At 42.1% G+C, this 18,279-nt stretch overlaps 1 protein-coding gene across 5 annotated transcripts in view; it reads right to left on the bottom strand.

Moving 5' to 3' along the window:
* Positions 1 to 14,350: 14,350 nt before the first annotated feature.
* PPP1R12A (protein phosphatase 1 regulatory subunit 12A) overlaps positions 14,351 to 18,279 on the bottom strand; it is a 90,653-nt gene continuing 86,724 nt past the window's right edge. For 3 of the 5 annotated variants that reach the window (XM_063446962.1, XM_063446965.1, XM_063446964.1), the window contains one exon: positions 16,688 to 16,774. Coding sequence is in view for 2 of the 5 variants with exons in the window: in XM_063446963.1 (XP_063303033.1) it covers positions 16,688 to 16,774 (87 nt within the window). In the remaining 3 variants the exon portion in view is untranslated. Of the gene's footprint in view, positions 16,775 to 18,279 lie in introns of all 5 variants that reach the window. The other 2 variants (XM_063446963.1, XM_063446966.1) reach the window with 1 other exon arrangement.

Below are 18,279 nucleotides of genomic sequence, written 5' to 3'. Positions count from 1 at the left end.
TTGTTTTTTACATTTAGAGCCGCCACTCATGTCCCCCCCCCCCCCCATTGTCACTAGGCCCCCCATCCACTGCTCATGGGTGGGGGCCAGAGGGACGGGACAATAGGCCCCCGCTTTTTTATCTTAAGGCCCCACCCACCGCTCATGGGTGGGGGCTGGGGGAAGGACCCTAGGTCCTTCCCCCATTGTTATTTAGGGCACCACTCGCTGCTTATGGGTGGGGGCCAGGGGGAGGACCTGTGCCCCTCCAATTGTCACTAGGGCCCCCACCCGCCGCTGAATGGGGGACGAAAGAATATGTCCCCCCAGTTTTATTACCCGCCGCTCATGGGTGGGGGCTGGGAGGAGGACAAAAGGTCATCCACCATTGTCATTTAGGGCCCTCACCCGCCACTCATGGGTGGGTGGAGACACTAAGTCCCCCATTTAGTTTAGTTGCCCGTGCTCGCAGGGGGAAACACTATGTCCCCCCCCCCACCCTGTTAATTGTTATAAGGGGCACTTTATTAGAGGTCCTATTCATGGCATAGCAAGTTGGGGCAAATAAATTACTAATACTAAATAATTTTTACTTCGTATAAGTACATTTGCCTGAAATACCAATTTAGGTCTTTCAGCCTTTTGGTAGATAGCTCCCTAATTCCCACGGTATTAGGGAGCTATTTACTAAGCGGCTGCAAGATGCAGCCGCGGCACAAATACGATTGTAGTTTCATTCATTCAAATGAAATTCCGATACGAACAGAAACTACTGAATGCCCTTCTAACACGAATGAACAAACTGTACATTCTGTTAGGACGCCGGCGAAACTACCAAATTCCGTCCTATCTATAGGACAGGTTGCTGGAAGTGTGGGAAATTCTTGGTCAAGCATAGGAAACCTCCATAAGACAAAGTAGTCCCTATGTTTTTAAAGAAAACTAGAGCAGACAGGAAGAAAATAAGAACAGATCCTGAGAGAGGGAGAGAAGAGGAATCGATTAAAGAACGGTAATTTACCGTAAAACAATGATATGTTAGCAGGTGTCTGGCACTAGATTTAGAATATGGTACAATCTGCCTATTCAGTGGAACAGTTATCTGGTGATATTCTGTTTGGTTACTGTACAGTTCATTATTTGTGCAGTGTTACGCATTATGTTGTGTTTCTTTTCTGCTCACCTTGAATCCTCGTTTTTTACATCAGTAGTTTATAATTTTATTAGGAAATTATATGCTGTATAAATGAAATATACTATGCAAATCTTTTACTATACCCCTCAGCATCAAATGGAATTCCACTGTACTTTGGGACATAATAGCACTACTGATTAATAGGATTTGTATATTGCTACCAGTGGGGACCAATTAAAGGGTCTGACCCAAGATTGTCCACTCTCAAGGCGGCCCACAACACCTTGAAAAGTAAAAGCCACACGTTAAATGCACTGTCACCTTTTTAATAAGGTCCATAAGACTGTGTTTAGTTTATATAAAGCAATAAATCATTGCGCCAAAAATAGAAATTTGGGTGATTAAACAGGATACTCATTCTTGTACCCCTTGACAAGAATGAGAGCTAAGGAACAAAAATCTAGGCGGAATGTATCAAATTATTTTATGCGAACGACAGATCTAGCTGCATTTGAATTTTGACAATCTTTATTTTTACCATTCAAGCTTTTACAAAATGATAACAAGCTATGCGGCATATTAGTCAGCAATAACTTTACACAACAGAATATGGGAAATGCGATGAAACCGCATATTTCACAACACATTATCATAGACAATTGCGACATAATTGGGATCAGTACACTTAATCAGTGCCTCAGTTGTCTAGCTCATTCACTTGAATATTAGGGCCTGGGTTATGGCTAGTGTAGGGCATAGAGTACTCTAAACTGTGAGTTGAGGTCCCGGAGTTTGTATTGGTTGATAGAGACCCAGTTGGATGACTGTGACCTTATCAAAATGTCACGAACTCCGTGTTCTCATTTACCTAGCCCTCACCCCATGGTAACCTCCCTGCACTGTTCAATTGAGAAAGAGTCCCTATCTATCATGTAATCACTTGGGAAAACCTTAGTAGGCCTGGAATAACAAGGGCATATTGCAGTCCGGACTGACGTAAGCGTTGGATCGAGGGTTCCACGTGTGTAACGATGCCCTGTCATGTATGCCTTAGTCACCTCACTCCCAGATCAGCAGACTATTTATTGCTAAGGTCCGTGTAGTGTGTCACCTAGTGTTGTGGCGCTAGTCTCTCCCAACATGGTGTGCGTGGTATGCATCTGCTTTTTCACTTTGAGTGTTCACCCATGATGTGCATTGCACCTTTGTCCCCATCAGTATGCCCTGAATATGCCAACAGCAGAACTTGTCTTTATATGATCCAGTCCCCACCTCATGTCTCCCCTGCTCCAGCAGATCTGAAGAGTAGAGTACATTTTTTTTTACTGATTTCTAAATTTACAGTACTAAAACATACACAATAAAATAAAAACAAAGATTTAAATTTTAAGTCCTTACATTTGCTCCGAGACACAAAGATGAACAGAATCTACAATGAGGTCTCTTAAATCTGTAAGTGACTTACTAAATATTTGAGAATTTAGTTAAAACCAGTAAGTGAATACCAAATTTTACAACATTTTCTGCATTAACATTCTTCACTCAACTCCATAGAAGCAAAGAAAAAAAATGTAAAGCAACCATTAAAGGAACACTATAGTCACCTAAATAAAGCAGTTTTAGTGTATAGATCAGAGGTAGGCAACCTACGGCACTAGTGCTGTGCACGGCACTCGAGGTGTCTTTGCACGGCACTCAAGGCTGCTAGAGCCAAACAGGCTCTGGCCTATCAGGAGTCCCAGTAAAACTTCAAATATCTGCTAATATGAAAAGATGGTGAAGGACAATCCTCAATTTAAGCATTGCAGCACATAGTGGAAATGATCTCAGATCACTTCCTCCAAGCACTTGTGAATGGGAATCCACAACGTAGTAGAGCAGCCTGCAGCTGCTGTTGCAGCTCCTGTCTTTGACCTGCCTGGTCCCCACTGGAACCCAGGGAAGCCAACCATACTGCTAGATATACATAGATATTGTGGATCAAACCAAGTGTTTATCTGAGTATCTGCTCCTTTCCAAATTGTTAAAATAAATGCGTGCACGTTTTGAAGTAAATAACACTGAGACACAGGTATCAGGTTAATAAAAAACTTCGGAATCTTTACTCAGGGGGCGGCAAGCCACTTATAAAGGCAAAAAATACATCATATGCAAAAATGTAGATAACAGAGAGAAAACATCTCTAATTGGTTAGGTGTTAAGTGTCTTATCTAATGCACATCCTACGAGGCGTGATGTCACCATCATCCCGGGATTTTACTCCGGATATAGGCACCATCTTGTTACACGAGGTAGTTAGTCGGTGGGAGCGGGTGCTCTAGCAGCCATTTTGAGTAGATATTGCATACAGGTATACACAGTAAATAGACATTTTTACTATCACTAATTTACATTCATAACACAGAAATTAAGAATAACCCTCCCCTTATACAAATAATACGAACAGCCCACACACAAACATACACACAATCTGCACAAACGTAACCCGCTAACAATCCACATAGATGCACACAAACCCCACATGCAGCCTTTCACATGCAATACCCCAAACAGCCCACACACACTACCAAACACACAATGGGACATATCCATCCACACACAATTCCACAAGCAGCCCTCATACACAGCCCACATTCATATGTATCATACACAATACCATAAACTACTAATGAACATATACAGTATAATAGCTCATATACGCACAAATACAATGATGCAAAGCAACTGCAGTAAAAATAACACAAGCAGAATATGGCAGCATACACACCTAAATTTTAAAAAATAGGACCGGCACGCTACGGGACATCACAATCCTATATCGGCACAGTGCTGCTAAAAGGTTGCCTACCCCTGGTATAGATCATTCCCCTGCAATTTCACTTCTGAATTCACTGTCATTTAGGAGTTAAATCACTTTGTTTCGGTTTATGCAGCCCTAGCCACACCTCGCCTGGCTATGATTGACAGAGCCTGCATGAAAAAAAAAAAAAACTGGTTTCACTTTCAAACAGATGTAATTTACCTTAAATAATTGTATCTCAATCTCTAAATTTAACTTTAATCACACACAGGAGGCTCTTGCACTGTCTAACAAGCTATTAACATAGCAGGGGATAAGATAATCTTAATTAAACAGAACTTGCAATAAAGAAAGCCTAAATAGGGCTCTCTTTACAGGAAGTGTTTATGGAAGGCTGTACATGTCACATGCTTAGAGGTGTGACTAGGGTTCAAAAACAAAAGGGATTTAACTCCTAAATGGCAGAGGATTGAGCAGTGAGGCTGCAGGGGCATGCTCTATACACCAAAACTGCTTCATTACGCTAAAGTTGTTCAGGTGACTATAGTGTCCCTTTAACATTACCTATTGTTTTGGTTACATTTTGTTATTTGGTAAATTCCCCTCTTATTGTAAAGCGCTGCGGAATAATAATAATTATCTTCCTCTTTTTGGCTTCTCCTCCTCCTCCTTTTAGGATTCCCCCAAGGATAGTTTTGAGCCTTCTGGGATTTTATATCCCTTATTTTTCTGGTTCTTCTATCCTTAGAGGTTCGCTATGGTCTTGGGGACAGTGGGGGGGGGGGGGAGGGGGCGCAACTATGTACAGCCTCCGCCTCCCGACTTGTTGTTCCAGTTCCCTAGAAGTTACTGGGCCTTTACCTTGTCCCAGTCCTTCGCCCAAGGTGGTGTTTGCCATTCTGGTCCTTCAGTTCACCTAACCAAACGCTTGGCGCCTGTGTACTGTGCTTCTGACATTTCTGTTTCAGCCACAAGTGGCTAAATGCCTCCTTCAGATTCGCGGCATCTTACTAATTTTTGTCCACGTGGCTGTATCTTATTCGGCAGCAAATGCTGAATGCTCTCATTTGCTGAGCAGTGTTCATTCGGTGCAGGCCTGTCCCCACAAATATCATGTGGGAAACAGCCATGGCCATCTTGGATCTTGCATTAGTAAGAGCCAAGATGGGCATGTCCTTTCCTCCTTGGGAGTGGCCTCTCCAGAGCATGGGAATGATCCCCTTTTACCCACAACTGCAGTGTCTGCTGGATTTATCCTTCTGCTCCTCCATTACCTACTTGGTTACCAAGTGACAAAGTTCAGGTTGGTGCACTGCGCACAGTGAGGTTTGTGTTTGCCAGCTGGGTTATACTGTTGTACTGACTAGGGGTCCCCATTATTTGTGCTGCTGAGATGAACATGTACTTGCAAGATTCTGGGTTTTCTAGGTGAGCCCCAGTTGATTTTCGATTAGATTATATTCTGCTTCTGCCATTGGGCCTCCACACTACACAGCCGAAGCCCTTCTATCAAGAAATGTGAAGCTGTCAAGGTTTCCAGTACTCCAGAGGCATAATAATAAGGTATACCATGGCATAAGGTATTTCCTTTATCTAGACGATATTCTGATGCGACAGGACGACATTACATAATTACACCGATTACACAGTGGAAATTGTGGAATCTCTGAGCTTTGTGGTCAGTCGAGCCGTGTGTGATCCTCTCGCAGACAGTTAAGTGCCTGGGTTTTAAAATAGATTCAAAGTCTTGTACTCTGCAACTTCCTTCTTCAAAGGTTTCCGCTATTTACAAGGAGATTCATAGGGTGCTGTGGCGCAAATCTATACCGCTCCGGCTACTTGCATAGATACTGCCCTCCTCCATGAAGGCGGTTTTCCCAGGCTCATTTTGGGGCCATGAAGGCGGTAATGACATCCATGCTTGGTCCCTTTTTGACAGTGTCATGAAAGAGAAGGGGCATAGTCATTATCACATAAAGCCAGGGTGAATAGCGTTTTCACAACTATGGTGTCAGGAATACATGTTTGTATTGCTGACACTATAGTGTTCTTTTAAGCAAATTAAAGGAACATTCTGGTCACCATAACACCTTCATCTAAATGAAAATTCTATGATGCCAGGAAGCCCCTGGGAGCTCTCTTTACTTTAAGGGGTTAAACCGCTTTCAGATGGTTTAACACCAAAGGCTTCCTCCAGCTCCAAATCTCCAGGCATGGGTGCTGCAGATTGGCGAGAGTGGTCAATTGACGCTCTAAGCAAAATCGCTAGTTCCCAGTTCATAAAAATGTTTTGCTTTTTTATGAATGGGGAGCTATTGTTTGGCTTAGAGTGCCAGCTGACCACTCTAGCCAATCAGTGACACCCCTACCCAGCGGTACTCTGTGCTTCCTGACACTCAGTAAATAAAAGTGAATACATTAACACTGATTTTTTTTTTTCCTGGGGAGATGAGAAGGTCAAAAGTTTCCCAGCCAGGCCAAGGTACCAAAGCCTTATGATGTGGTGTCCAGAATAAAGTGGAGGGTTCACTTCACTTGTCCTTCCTGCTCCAATCTACTTTTCTTCTCCTTCATTTGATACAGTCTTCTTTTTCTTCTGACACTGTCTTCTCTCCTCCTTGGCTCCTTCTGCTCCTTTACCTTTCGGCTTATTGTGCTCCCCCCTTTTGCTCTTTTCTCTTTCTGATCCCTTTCTGCTCCTTGCAGACCCTTTCTGTTCCTTGCTACTCTTTTCTGCTCCTTCTACTTTACCTTTGTGCTCCTACTGATTCTTTCTGCTCCTTTACCTTTGTGCTTCTTCTGCCCATTTCTGCTCTTTGCAGACCCTTCCTGCTCCTTGCAGACCTTTCCTACAAATTTCTGCTCCTTCTGCCCCTTCCTGCTCATTTCTGTTTCTTCTCCTACTTTACCTTTGTGCTCCTTCTATCCCTTCCTGCTACTTGCTGCCCTTTCCTTCTCCTTTCTGACCCTTCCTGCCTTCTCCTACTTTACCTTTTGTGCTGCCCTTCCCAGCTCCTTGCTGACCCTTTCTGCCCCTTCCTGCTCCTTGCTGACCTGTCCTCCTTGCAGACCCTTCCTGCTCAGTTCTGTTCCTTCTCCTACTTTACATTTGTGCTCCTTCTGTCCCTTCCTGCTCCTTGCTATCCTTTCCAGCTCCTTGCTGACCCTTTCTGCCCCTTCCTGCTCAATTCTGTTCCTTTGTGCTCCTTCTCCTATTTTACCTTTTGTGCTGCCCTTTCCAGCTCCTTGCTGACCCTTTCTGCTTCTTGCTGACCCTTCCTGCTAATTTCTGTTCCTTCTCCTTTCTACTCCTTCTCTTACTTTACCTTCCTGCTCCTTGCTGACCCTTCCTGTAGGCTGCCTCATCCCCATGCCTCACTTACCAAATCTATAGGCTGTCTCCCCCCCCATACCTCCCTTACCTGATCTGTAGGTGGATCCCCCCCATCTCTCACTTCCCTGATCTATAGGCTCTCTCTGCTCCCCCTGCCTCACTTCCCTGATCTATAGGCTCTCTGCCACCCCCACATGCCTGACCTACCTGATCTATAGGCTCTCTGCTCCCCCCTGCCTCACTTCCCTGATCTATAGGCTCTCTCTGCTCCCCCCGCCTCACTTCCCTGATCTATGGGCTGTCTCCCCCCCATACCTCACTTACCTGATCTGTAGGTGGATCCCCCATCTCTCACTTCCCTGATCTATAGGCTCTCTGCTCCCACCTGCCTCATTTCCCTGATCTATAGGCTCTCTGCTCCCCCCTGCCTCACTTCCCTGATCTATAGGCTCTCTGCTCCCCCCTGCCTCACTTCCCTGATCTATAGGCTCTCTGCTCCCCCCTGCCTCACTTCCCTGATCTATAGGCTCTCTGCTCCCCCCTGCCTCACTTCCCTGATCTATAGGCTCTCTGCTCCCCCCTGCCTCACTTCCCTGATCTATAGGCTCTCTGCTCCCCCCTGCCTCACTTCCCTGATCTATAGGCTCTCTGCTCCCCCCTGCCTCACTTCCCTGATCTATAGGCTCTCTGCTCCCCCCTGCCTCACTTCCCTGATCTATAGGCTCTCTGCTCCCCCCTGCCTCACTTCCCTGATCTATAGGCTCTCTGCTCCCCCCTGCCTCACTTCCCTGATCTATAGGCTCTCTGCTCCCCCCTGCCTCACTTCCCTGATCTATAGGCTCTCTGCTCCCCCCTGCCTCACTTCCCTGATCTATAGGCTCTCTGCTCCCCCTGCCTCACTTCCCTGATCTATAGACTGTCTCCCCCCCTGCCTCACTTAACTGATCTGTAGGTGGATTCCCCATCTCTCACTTCCCTGATCTACAGGCTCTCTCTGCTCCCCCCTGCCTCACTTCCCTGATCTATAGGCTCTCTCTGCCGCCCCCACATACCTCACCTACCTGATCTATAGGCTCTCTGCTCCCCCTGCCTCACTTCCCTGATCTATAGGCTCTCTCTGCTCCCCCCCTGCCTCACTTCCCTGATCTATAGGCTCTCTCTGCTCCCCCCCTGCCTCACTTCCCTGATCTATAGGCTGTCTCCACCCCATACCTGATCTGTAGGTGGATCCCCCCATCTCTCACTTCCCTGATCTATGGGCTCTCTCTGCTCCCCCCGCCTCACTTCCCTGATCTATAGGCTCTCCCTGCTGCCTCCCTTCCCTGATCTATAGGCTCTCTCTGATCCCCCCGCCTCCCTTCCCTGATCTATAGGCTCTCCCTGCTGCCTCCCTTCCCTGATCTATAGGCTCTCTCTGCTCCCCACTGCCTCACTTCCCTGATCTATAGGCTCTCTCTGCTCCCCACTGCATCACTTCCCTGATCTATAGGCTCTCTCTGCTCTCCCCGTCTCACTTCCACTGATCTATAGGCTCTCTGTTCCCCCCCGCCTCACTTCCACTGATCTATAGGCTCTCTGTTCCCCCCCGCCTCACTTCCACTGATCTATAGGCTCTCTCTGTTCCCCCCGCCTCACTTCCCTGATCTATAAGCTCTCTGCTCCCCCCGCCTCACTTCCCTGATCTATAGGCTCTCTCTGCTCCCCCCCTGCCTCACATCCCTGATCTATAGGCTCTCTCTGCTCCCCCCACCTCAAATGGTCTGTTTCAGTCACGACTTTGGCCAAATACGTTTGTTGGCTTCTTTCCCTTGCCGCTGTTTATGGCACACTCCATTAGGGGTGCAGCGCTGGAGGCATTGATTGCTTTCTCAGCGGGTGCCTCACTTTCGGATATTTTATGGGTAGGAGACTGGACACGAGTCTGGTTCGGACTAAAATTTAAGATTATGCTAGCTTTAGTTGACTAATAATCTTAATTTTAAGAATGACGATAGGCAAATATCTAACAGTAATATCCAAAGTTATTATTTTTTTTTTTTTACTGAAGGAATAGTAGATGCATGTGAACCAACATACTGACATTCCAAATGAGTTCAAAGAAGCTTGAGAACGGCAGGGTGGCAGTGAGAGAATGGGTAGGTGGGTGTAGAGAGAGGAAACTGGGCAGGAGAGTGGCAAGTAGGTGACAGAAATGGAACCTGACAGATGGAAGGTGCCAGTGGGTGGCCGACTGAATTGAGCATGGTTAATATCCCCCAAAACTCCACAGGCTGAGGTCAAGTGTGTTGCAGCTTCCATAGAATAACAGGAGTTGCAATCCACAAGCATTAAGTACTTGGTAGAGCCTACATGGACAATTAATGTGGTCTACAGGTCCTCGTGCTCTTCCTGGTCAGCCATGCTATCCTTTCCGTGGCCCAAGGCACAAACTTTGCTAATTAGCAATGTCCATTGTGGCAGCTGGCATACTTAATCTGCCAGAGCCATCAAACTCAGGACACAATTAATGCAGAAGTGGGACTACGACATGTGTAAATTTGTTTTTGCTTTTTTAATATAATTTACAAACATCAAGTAGCTAGAAGGTCTTTTAGTAATAGACTTCACAAGTCTCACAGCCACATTCTTTTTCTGAGTGAGTGGAGATGTCTTGTGACAGAGCATTAAGGCACCAAGCTGGAGTAATGCATGGTGTTTGCTAGCCCAGGACTGTGTGGGGTTGTGCTTGGGCTTCTAGCCCACTGCCTCGAGCTATGGGCAGACTACATTATCTGTTTGACCAGGCAGCCAGACTGCAAGCAGTATGTTTGTATTGTTGGTGGATGAGACAAGACAGAATATTGCAAGTTATTCATCACACAGGTCGTTGCTGTTGACAGTAGAATCACAGTAAACAAAGTAGGCTATATATATACACACACACACACACACACACACACACACACACACACACACACACACACACACACACACACATATATATATATATATATATATATATATATATATATACACACACACTTCCTTATGCTGTGTAGGTCAACTGATGAAGGTACTGATTAAGGTTGCAAGGATATATGGCATCACACCTCACCTGTAAAAACTATATCACATGTACCACTTGAATTGTACCATTCAAACAGTAATGTGTATGTTTTGTGTACGATAGGGGATCAAAAGTTACCAGCACGTTCATTTACGGAGCTACTTTACAATCTGGACTATTACAAATGATGTAAAGCCTGGTGTTTACTGCATTTTAATGCAGTTTCCAGATTAATAAGTGTCAACTCCAACCAAGACTAGCCCTTTAAGATCATAAATCCTTGTGCCAAGTATCAGCACAGACATCTTCAGGGTAATCATCCCACCAATGAAAGGAATCAACCAGGGGGTTAGAGTTCAATAACCTTTGATGAACCAGTAGTAACACAATAGGTTCACCTCATCCAAAGGATGGACAGTTGGTAATTACTTTTTCAGGCTTTTGCTTTATCAATCATCATTGTGTTATCAGGTGTTGAATGTTATGATGTATGTGTTGTTCTCTGGCCCTGTATCCTGTTTATTTCCATAAGTCAGAAATGGGAGTAGATGCAACCATGTCCGATGCTTATCAGTTACAGTAAATTGGTTTCCAATGTTGTAAAAACCTTTCACATACCCCTTCCAACTGGGCAGACTTAAAGGGACATCTAGGCACTATAAATGGTATCATTTAAGTGGATATAGTGCCTAATGTCATCATTCCATGCAATGCTTAACAATTTTCAAATGCTGAATGAGGGTCCTCTGCGGACGGCAGCTCTGGTACCACTGGTGGGTATGGCTAAGGCACAAACTACACTCTGCTTTAGCCATACCAATTTGAACTGAGTGGCTGGGCTAGGCCGAAAGAAAACAGCTGATGCTCTCAGTCAATCACTACCACCCTTGGCTGTTCATACTAAAAGAGAAGCATTAGCCCAAGCAGCATAAAGCGACCAAGCTGTAGGTGTACAAGCTCCGCACTGAATGGTAATCGATTACAATATGGTTTAACACTGAATGGAGGAATGGCATTGAGGTGTCACAACCACTTTAATGAAGTTATAGTGCATAGGGCAGGCATCTCCTCCTCAGCTGTTTCTTAACTATAACTCCCATAATTCTCCCGCTATCCATTGCATTTAAAGGGTCACTCCAAGCACCATTACCACCAAGAGCCAGGTTACCTATTAGGAGGCATTATTACACCTAGGGTCCCTGTTTAGACTTGGAGTTCCGACTCAAAGACGGCCCCTGAGCTTCCTCACTTTACAGAGGGAGCGTGGTGGCTTGTACCAATATCAGAAACAGGTCACTTTTTATCTCGCACCACAAGATCTCCTTGTGTCTCTTAGATTAGTGCAGATTACAAAGAGTCTCTTATATTGGTGCAGATTACAAAGCTCCTCCACTGGACCACCAGGGAAGGAAAGCAGGAGTGTGGAGAACACATACAACCCTCCAATGTCTCACATAAACAAAGACCAAGACTCTAATAGGGGGCCCCAATCAGACACCCTTTGTAACCTCAATTCAGCTTAGAAGTAATCATGGTTCTTGGAATCTGTATTTGAGATCAGTTTGAAAGGTTGCATATGTGGAGATATTTTAAATTGCTGCCTGAGGTGTAACTCCACCTTCAGCTGCATCATTAGCCAGACCAGAATGAGTTCTTATGAGACATAATGCAGTCTGCACTGGAGTTCTGTTGCACAGGATCATATGCATGCTCTGATCCAGGCAGGGTTACACAGAGCAATAAAAAAAAACAAAAAAACAGCACTATATGAAAACGTGGATGGCAAAGAGCTCATATGAAAAGGAGGGGGAGATCAAGACTTCCCATTGCAGGCAGCACTTGGGTACATTTATTTTGTACATAATTAGGCAGTCCAAAACGGTCTTCAGGGGTGTCTAGATCAAATATGCCAGTGATTTAACTAGCCCTTGGGCACAAAAGTGCTAGTATCTCTTAGTGTGCATAGTTCTAAATAGAAACGCTCGTTCCTACTTAATACAATACACATGCAGCTTAACTTCCACCATGACCATTTTAAAGAGCAGAATTGGTTATGGTGGTTTGAGTAACCCTTTAAAATTATGTTACTACACAGCTGATGCACATTAAATGCTTAATAAAACCGTTTTTGGATGGAGTAAGCCTTGCTGGAATGGTACCCTGCACCCCTGTAAAACAAAAGAAAAGAAAGCCAAAACTGCAGTCCCATCCTCCACCAGTTCATCATTCCCCTTAGCTGCAAATGGAGGAACATCCTGAAGGACAGGTTGAGAGAAAGTCATCACTGAAGTGGTCATGGTGTGTTTGTTATATTTCAAAAGTTATTATATTCAAATGGTAGCACACAAACGATATAAAAACGCATACCAAATGCATGCTGGGAAAGAAATAAGGAGTTGGAGGTCATGCACCAAGTTAAACCTCCTCTGTGAAAATTACTGACCAGTTTTCAATAGACCTCCACTTTGAGCTGACATACTCGTTAGACCTTAAAATAGCCCCAGCTATTCACTTTGTAGTAGTAGAACTCTTAAGCATTCATCACATGCCACCTAAGGTCACAGGTTAGTGCCTGAGGCCGATAGATACAAAGCTTCACAGCAAAATCCTGGGTGAATGGATCACCTTTTAGGTGATGATGGGTTTCATTTTGATTCCCAGCATATATTTTCCTTGCATCTCAGCTCACTGCCTGTGGTCTGCTCCATTTTTATCTCGTGTATATAGATATTCAGCTAAATAAATAATACCCAATAAAGAATGCACACTTTTGTAAACCTCATATAAAGGTGTTTTAAAGTAATGTTACACACAACTAAGGCAAATATTAAAAAGGCATTAAACGTCACTTCCACATGGTGAGAGCAGTATTTCTAGCAAAAGTAAAGATACTATTTTAACACTTTAAATATTTGGCCAATCCATTAGTCCTCTGCATGGACCTCTAGAAGCTAGCAGCATACAGGTGTAACCAGGTGACTGACAGGAAAAGCAGGAGAAGATGGGTTCTGCTGCTCTCCATCACACATTTCTCATGCTTGCAGAGGGAGTAATAGGATCCTCTGATGCCAATGTGCTAGTAACGATGCATGCTGTCATCATCAGGGAACATTTTAGTTTGAGGAAGTGTCCACAAGCGGAATAAATTATATACTTACGGTCATGAGTTGTTACATGTTAAAGTGAACCTGCCAAGACCTGGTCACCTTAAAGGAATACTATAAAGCAGGCTTCCCCAAACTCCAGCCCTCCAGATGTTGCTGAACTACAACTCCCATGATTCTATGAATGAAATAGGCTGAGAATCATGGGAGTTGTAGTTCAGCAACATCTGGAGGGCTGGAGTTTGGGTAAGCCTGCTATAAAGTCACAAACACAAACCTGTATTCCTGAAACTGTAGTATTAATATCACTAATCTGGCTCTCACCCCTTGCCCCACTAAACATAGTAAAATCTTACTTTTATTCCAGTCTGCATCTACTGGCTCTGCTCCTGATGTGCCTGCTTGGCTGACATCATCAGAATTGTTATTCAAAGACAATCAGAATGCTTTCCCACAGGAAAGCATTGGATTGGCTGATCCTGCCAAGGAGGCAGATCAGGGATAGAGCCAGCACAAGCCAAACATAGCCCTGACCAATCAGCATCTCCTCATAGTGATGCATTGGATTGATGCATCTCCATGAGGAAAGTTTAGTGTCTCCATGCAGAGGGTGAAGACGCTAAATGCCAGGAAGCACCTTTAGTAGCCACGAGGAGTGGCCAATGGAGGATCAGTAGATTGTAATGTAAATACTGCATTTTATCTGAAAAGATAGTGTTTACAGCAAAAAGTACTCACCAGAACACATACAATAAGCTGTAGTTGTTCTGGTGACTATAATATTCCTTTAAGATTTAAAATCTAACTTTTGTTACTAACAGTAGTAGGTTCAATACTTTTTTTTAAAGAAAAGCGCCGTTATTTTGTTATCATGACTAATATCCTAAAGTCCTGAAAGTTGTAATTTTAAAGCGTTGTCCATCTTATGTTAAGAGCATGGGAAAATTCAAAGTTATTTTGCACCATTTTCTTTATTTCACAAGCAGTGTAAATATAGGAAAATTTCACCCAAACTAAACACATGCAATTGCAATGTGCACAGACATCCTTTTCTGAAACGTTTCAGATTACTAACAATATTTAATGCCCAACAATGCATACGTTGAAAAGGCTGCAATACAATTACCCCTTAACATGGCGATGCACACATTGAAAATAGTTTTATTCATTTTTATTTGTATATGTCAAAATACATTTTTTTTGGAAAACAAAAAAAAATTTGGTTAAACTAGTTTCATGCAGATACAAAGCCTGCTCTGTACTACCAATAAAAACCAATGTAGCACAGCAGCCAATCTGTTTTCGATAAAGAATAAATAACCTAGATATAAAATACTAAATTAGAAATATTTAATCTTTCTTCACAGACACCCATGCTTTTCCAAATATTATCCATAGAATATTTCTCTTCGTCACACATTATCTTGCAGATCCACAAACCTGCAATTCATTTTGCAGTACAGTTTTGACTGAAACCCCCGACACCCCACATACATAATCAAAAGAACATAATGACTATCTTTGTACCTTTAATAAAATTATCAAGAAATCCTGAGCTTGGCAGTACGAGCAAGACTGTATCTTCAGAAAACTAATAAACCAAAAGAATGACAACATCAAGTTTGGATTGCCAAAAGAGGAAAAAAATAAAATAAAAACCCACAAAAAAATAAAATAAAAATAGGCAGTTGATCACAATGACCTTTTTTTTTGTAAATGGAAGGGGTAAAAATTCACATTTAATATAGTATACATTATAATCAACAATACAATAGCTGCTGCAAGCTTTACAATTTACAGTTTTGTTTTAATGGTTGAGCTGTTTCAGTGGATTAGATAGTTTATGTGCCAGTAAATAAGCCATAGTCTTCATGGATCAGTGAAAATATAAAAAGCGTTCTATAACAAAAACAATCCTGACTTAGCTGTATACTCATACATTTATAATATTGGTTACTTTCTGCAAAAAAAAGGCCACTGAAATGTAGAAAACAGATATGATGGTGTGTTCATTTACATGCCTTCTGACATGGCAACAGTGCATATACATTATAGAGTGCGCTGGGAACAAGCATAGTGACATCACTCTATAGCTAGCACAATTTCCTTTTTTTTTTGACAGCACTCAAAAGAAATATGAAATGTAGTGAAACGGTAACATACGTTTTAATAATTGTGACTTAAAAAACGAAAATCAGAATATTTTACAATTATATCTAAAGTCACGCCTCCATAAAATAGACATTATACCATAAAAATTACTGAGCTTTATTAAGATCACTATTTAGGAACAATCTAACCTGAAGTAACAGACGTTGCAGAAAGGGATGATTTGAGCATGCCACACAGTGGTCTGGAAACAATACAGGATCAGCATATATATATTTATATATAGACACAGACTAGAATATCTATATATATTTATATATAGAAGCACACATATATAATATATACATACACACAGTCAGTACCTGCTAAAAAAAAAAAAAGTGTGTGGAAATTATAGCATATTGTATAAACTTTGTTTTTTTTGTTAAAGAAAAAGTGATGGCTAGGAGGAAAAACAAAACAAAAGAAAACCAGTGCTAGCTTTCAGTTTCATGATATAAATGCATATTGCACAAACAATGAATGCAAATGCCCCCCGGGTTATGCTCTGGGCAGCCAAAGGTCACAATGAGGAGCTGGTGTTAAAGCAAGCAAAATGTCTATGCAGCGCAACAACAAATCAGTAAGCAGTATCTGCAGTGTATTTATATTAAAAAAAACAAAAACAAAAAAAAAAAAAAAACACTGGCACACTCAAAGTTAAAATAGGAACAGAAAAAAAAAGATCTAAAAGTGGGAAGGAAATGGATGTGTGTGGCACAACAAAATCTGTGTTGTAACTGTCTTCTGTGGTAGCAGAAAGCTCTCTGATTGCAAAAGGCGTATGTACAACTAAGGCTTACTGGTTAAATATCGGAGGCGTCTGGCCTTGAACACTTTCCTTGCACCTTATAACTGTAAACAAGAATTCATAGTCATTTTCTCTCCCCATCAGCTGCGCTTTAATACAAAACTTGTTTTTTGTTGTCTTTTTGTACAAAAACAGGGAGGAAGGGGGCAGGTAAGAGGTTGTTTGGCAGGATTTTCTGATAGTTACACTTGCCAAGGAATAATCCCCCCTTATGCCTCAACATCCAATCTCATGCCCCTAAGCTTCAACATCCAGTGTCAGCCACACTGTGTTCCACTGGAGTTACAATGTGCAATGCCAATAAAATCGCTGCTGCAGTAAAACCTCAGATTATTTGGAAAGTTTGCTGATAACTCTGATTAAGGCCCCATTTTCATCCTTTAGCCTCTGGTTGTCTGCTTTAAGGTCAGGTAGCATCTGTGGAAACAAGAGACAATTATGAAATTTTTGAATTGAAGCTTGCATTATTGATATATGTATACAATATGCTTTTACATTTTAATTTCTCAGATGTGCAAGTTTTGCAATTTAAAATACACCCTTTGCAGTAATTTTATGAACACTGAAATAGTTTTACAAGTTAAAGAAAAATCACACTTTGATCTAAACTACATTAAGAAGTAAAACCGGTCCTGCCGCAAAGCACAACCACAGTATACTTGTGCAGTACAAATTCAAGTTTGTCAGTGCGAGTGAACAAAATGTTTTTTTGTTTTGTTTTTAAACCATGTTTTGCAAACTTCTTTCATCGATAAAGTTTGTACCCTAAAGGTTGAGACCAGCATTGCCGCAATCTAGATGTACAAGTAAAGCCAGCACCTACAGGGGAGTATAGTCATTTGTAATCCTACTGAACCACTCTACTAACATAAGAGTATAAACATTTTTACTTACTTTACTATGTATTTTAAAGAATAGAAGTTAGTCCATAATACCTCACTCACCCTCATTTATACTGAAGGAAAGGTTACCAAGCTTGTAGAGGAACAAATGGATAGGCCATGAGTCACTGGTGAAATGCCTGCAACTGTGCTGAAAATATATGCTCCTCCCATGCTTTCAAACAGTACAGAAAGTTTCAGTGGGTCATATCACTACAATCAGGGAGGAGAGAGGACTGAATGGATTCCATTTACCATTGCACTATTTGTATTCCCCCCCTTTATTATAAAATCATGAGTTAAAGGTGTCTGTGAGCATTATGCTCAAATGCAGACATTCTTTTTACATTCCGTTGCCATTTTTTCCACTGGACTGCTAGTCAATATCTTTAAAGACATTGCAAATACGTATTAAGAAAGGTATTTGACCAGTTTTAATTTATCTATTTGTCATACTTAATATGAGGAAGAAAAATTAATGTTTGCCTTTATACTAACATTTCAGAGCCTGTTTAAAATATTGAAAAATAAATGACACTGCATACTGTCTAAAACTCTTAATTTCCAAATGATTTTTCTAGAGGCTAAACGAACAAGAGGAAGAAAACAATTACATTTTACATCATTTTTATTTTTAGGTTTGTCTGCAACAAAATATATACACAAAATTGCTTTACCATGATGTTTTTTATATGCTAGCTATGAATCCCTTGTTTAAAATAAAGGTTATGCTAATATTTTGTCAACAAAAAAAGTGATTGGTAGTGAAGGGGTTAATTTAACTTGCTTTAGAGCAGCTTGTATTTTCTGTCAAATAAGTTACCTACTGAAGACATCATCAATAGCAAAGTGCAAAGATTGGCCAATAATGAATAAATAGTGAAGCTATGTCATTTGATAAAATGGGATCTTGCTTTTTAAAGATGTGCAGTGATTCTAGCCTTGTAACAATAAAGACCTTACTTTAAGATTAAGACTAAGATCATGCTATCTATTACCAATGCCTATAATTCGTGGGAACTGAAAAACTCTAAAGAAAAT

This window comes from Pelobates fuscus, chromosome 3 (genome assembly GCF_036172605.1).
Source record: "Pelobates fuscus isolate aPelFus1 chromosome 3, aPelFus1.pri, whole genome shotgun sequence".
NCBI classification, from domain to species: domain Eukaryota; kingdom Metazoa; phylum Chordata; class Amphibia; order Anura; family Pelobatidae; genus Pelobates; species Pelobates fuscus.
The sequence above is the reverse complement of the archived record's forward strand: the minus strand, read 5'-3'. Positions and strand labels throughout refer to the sequence as shown.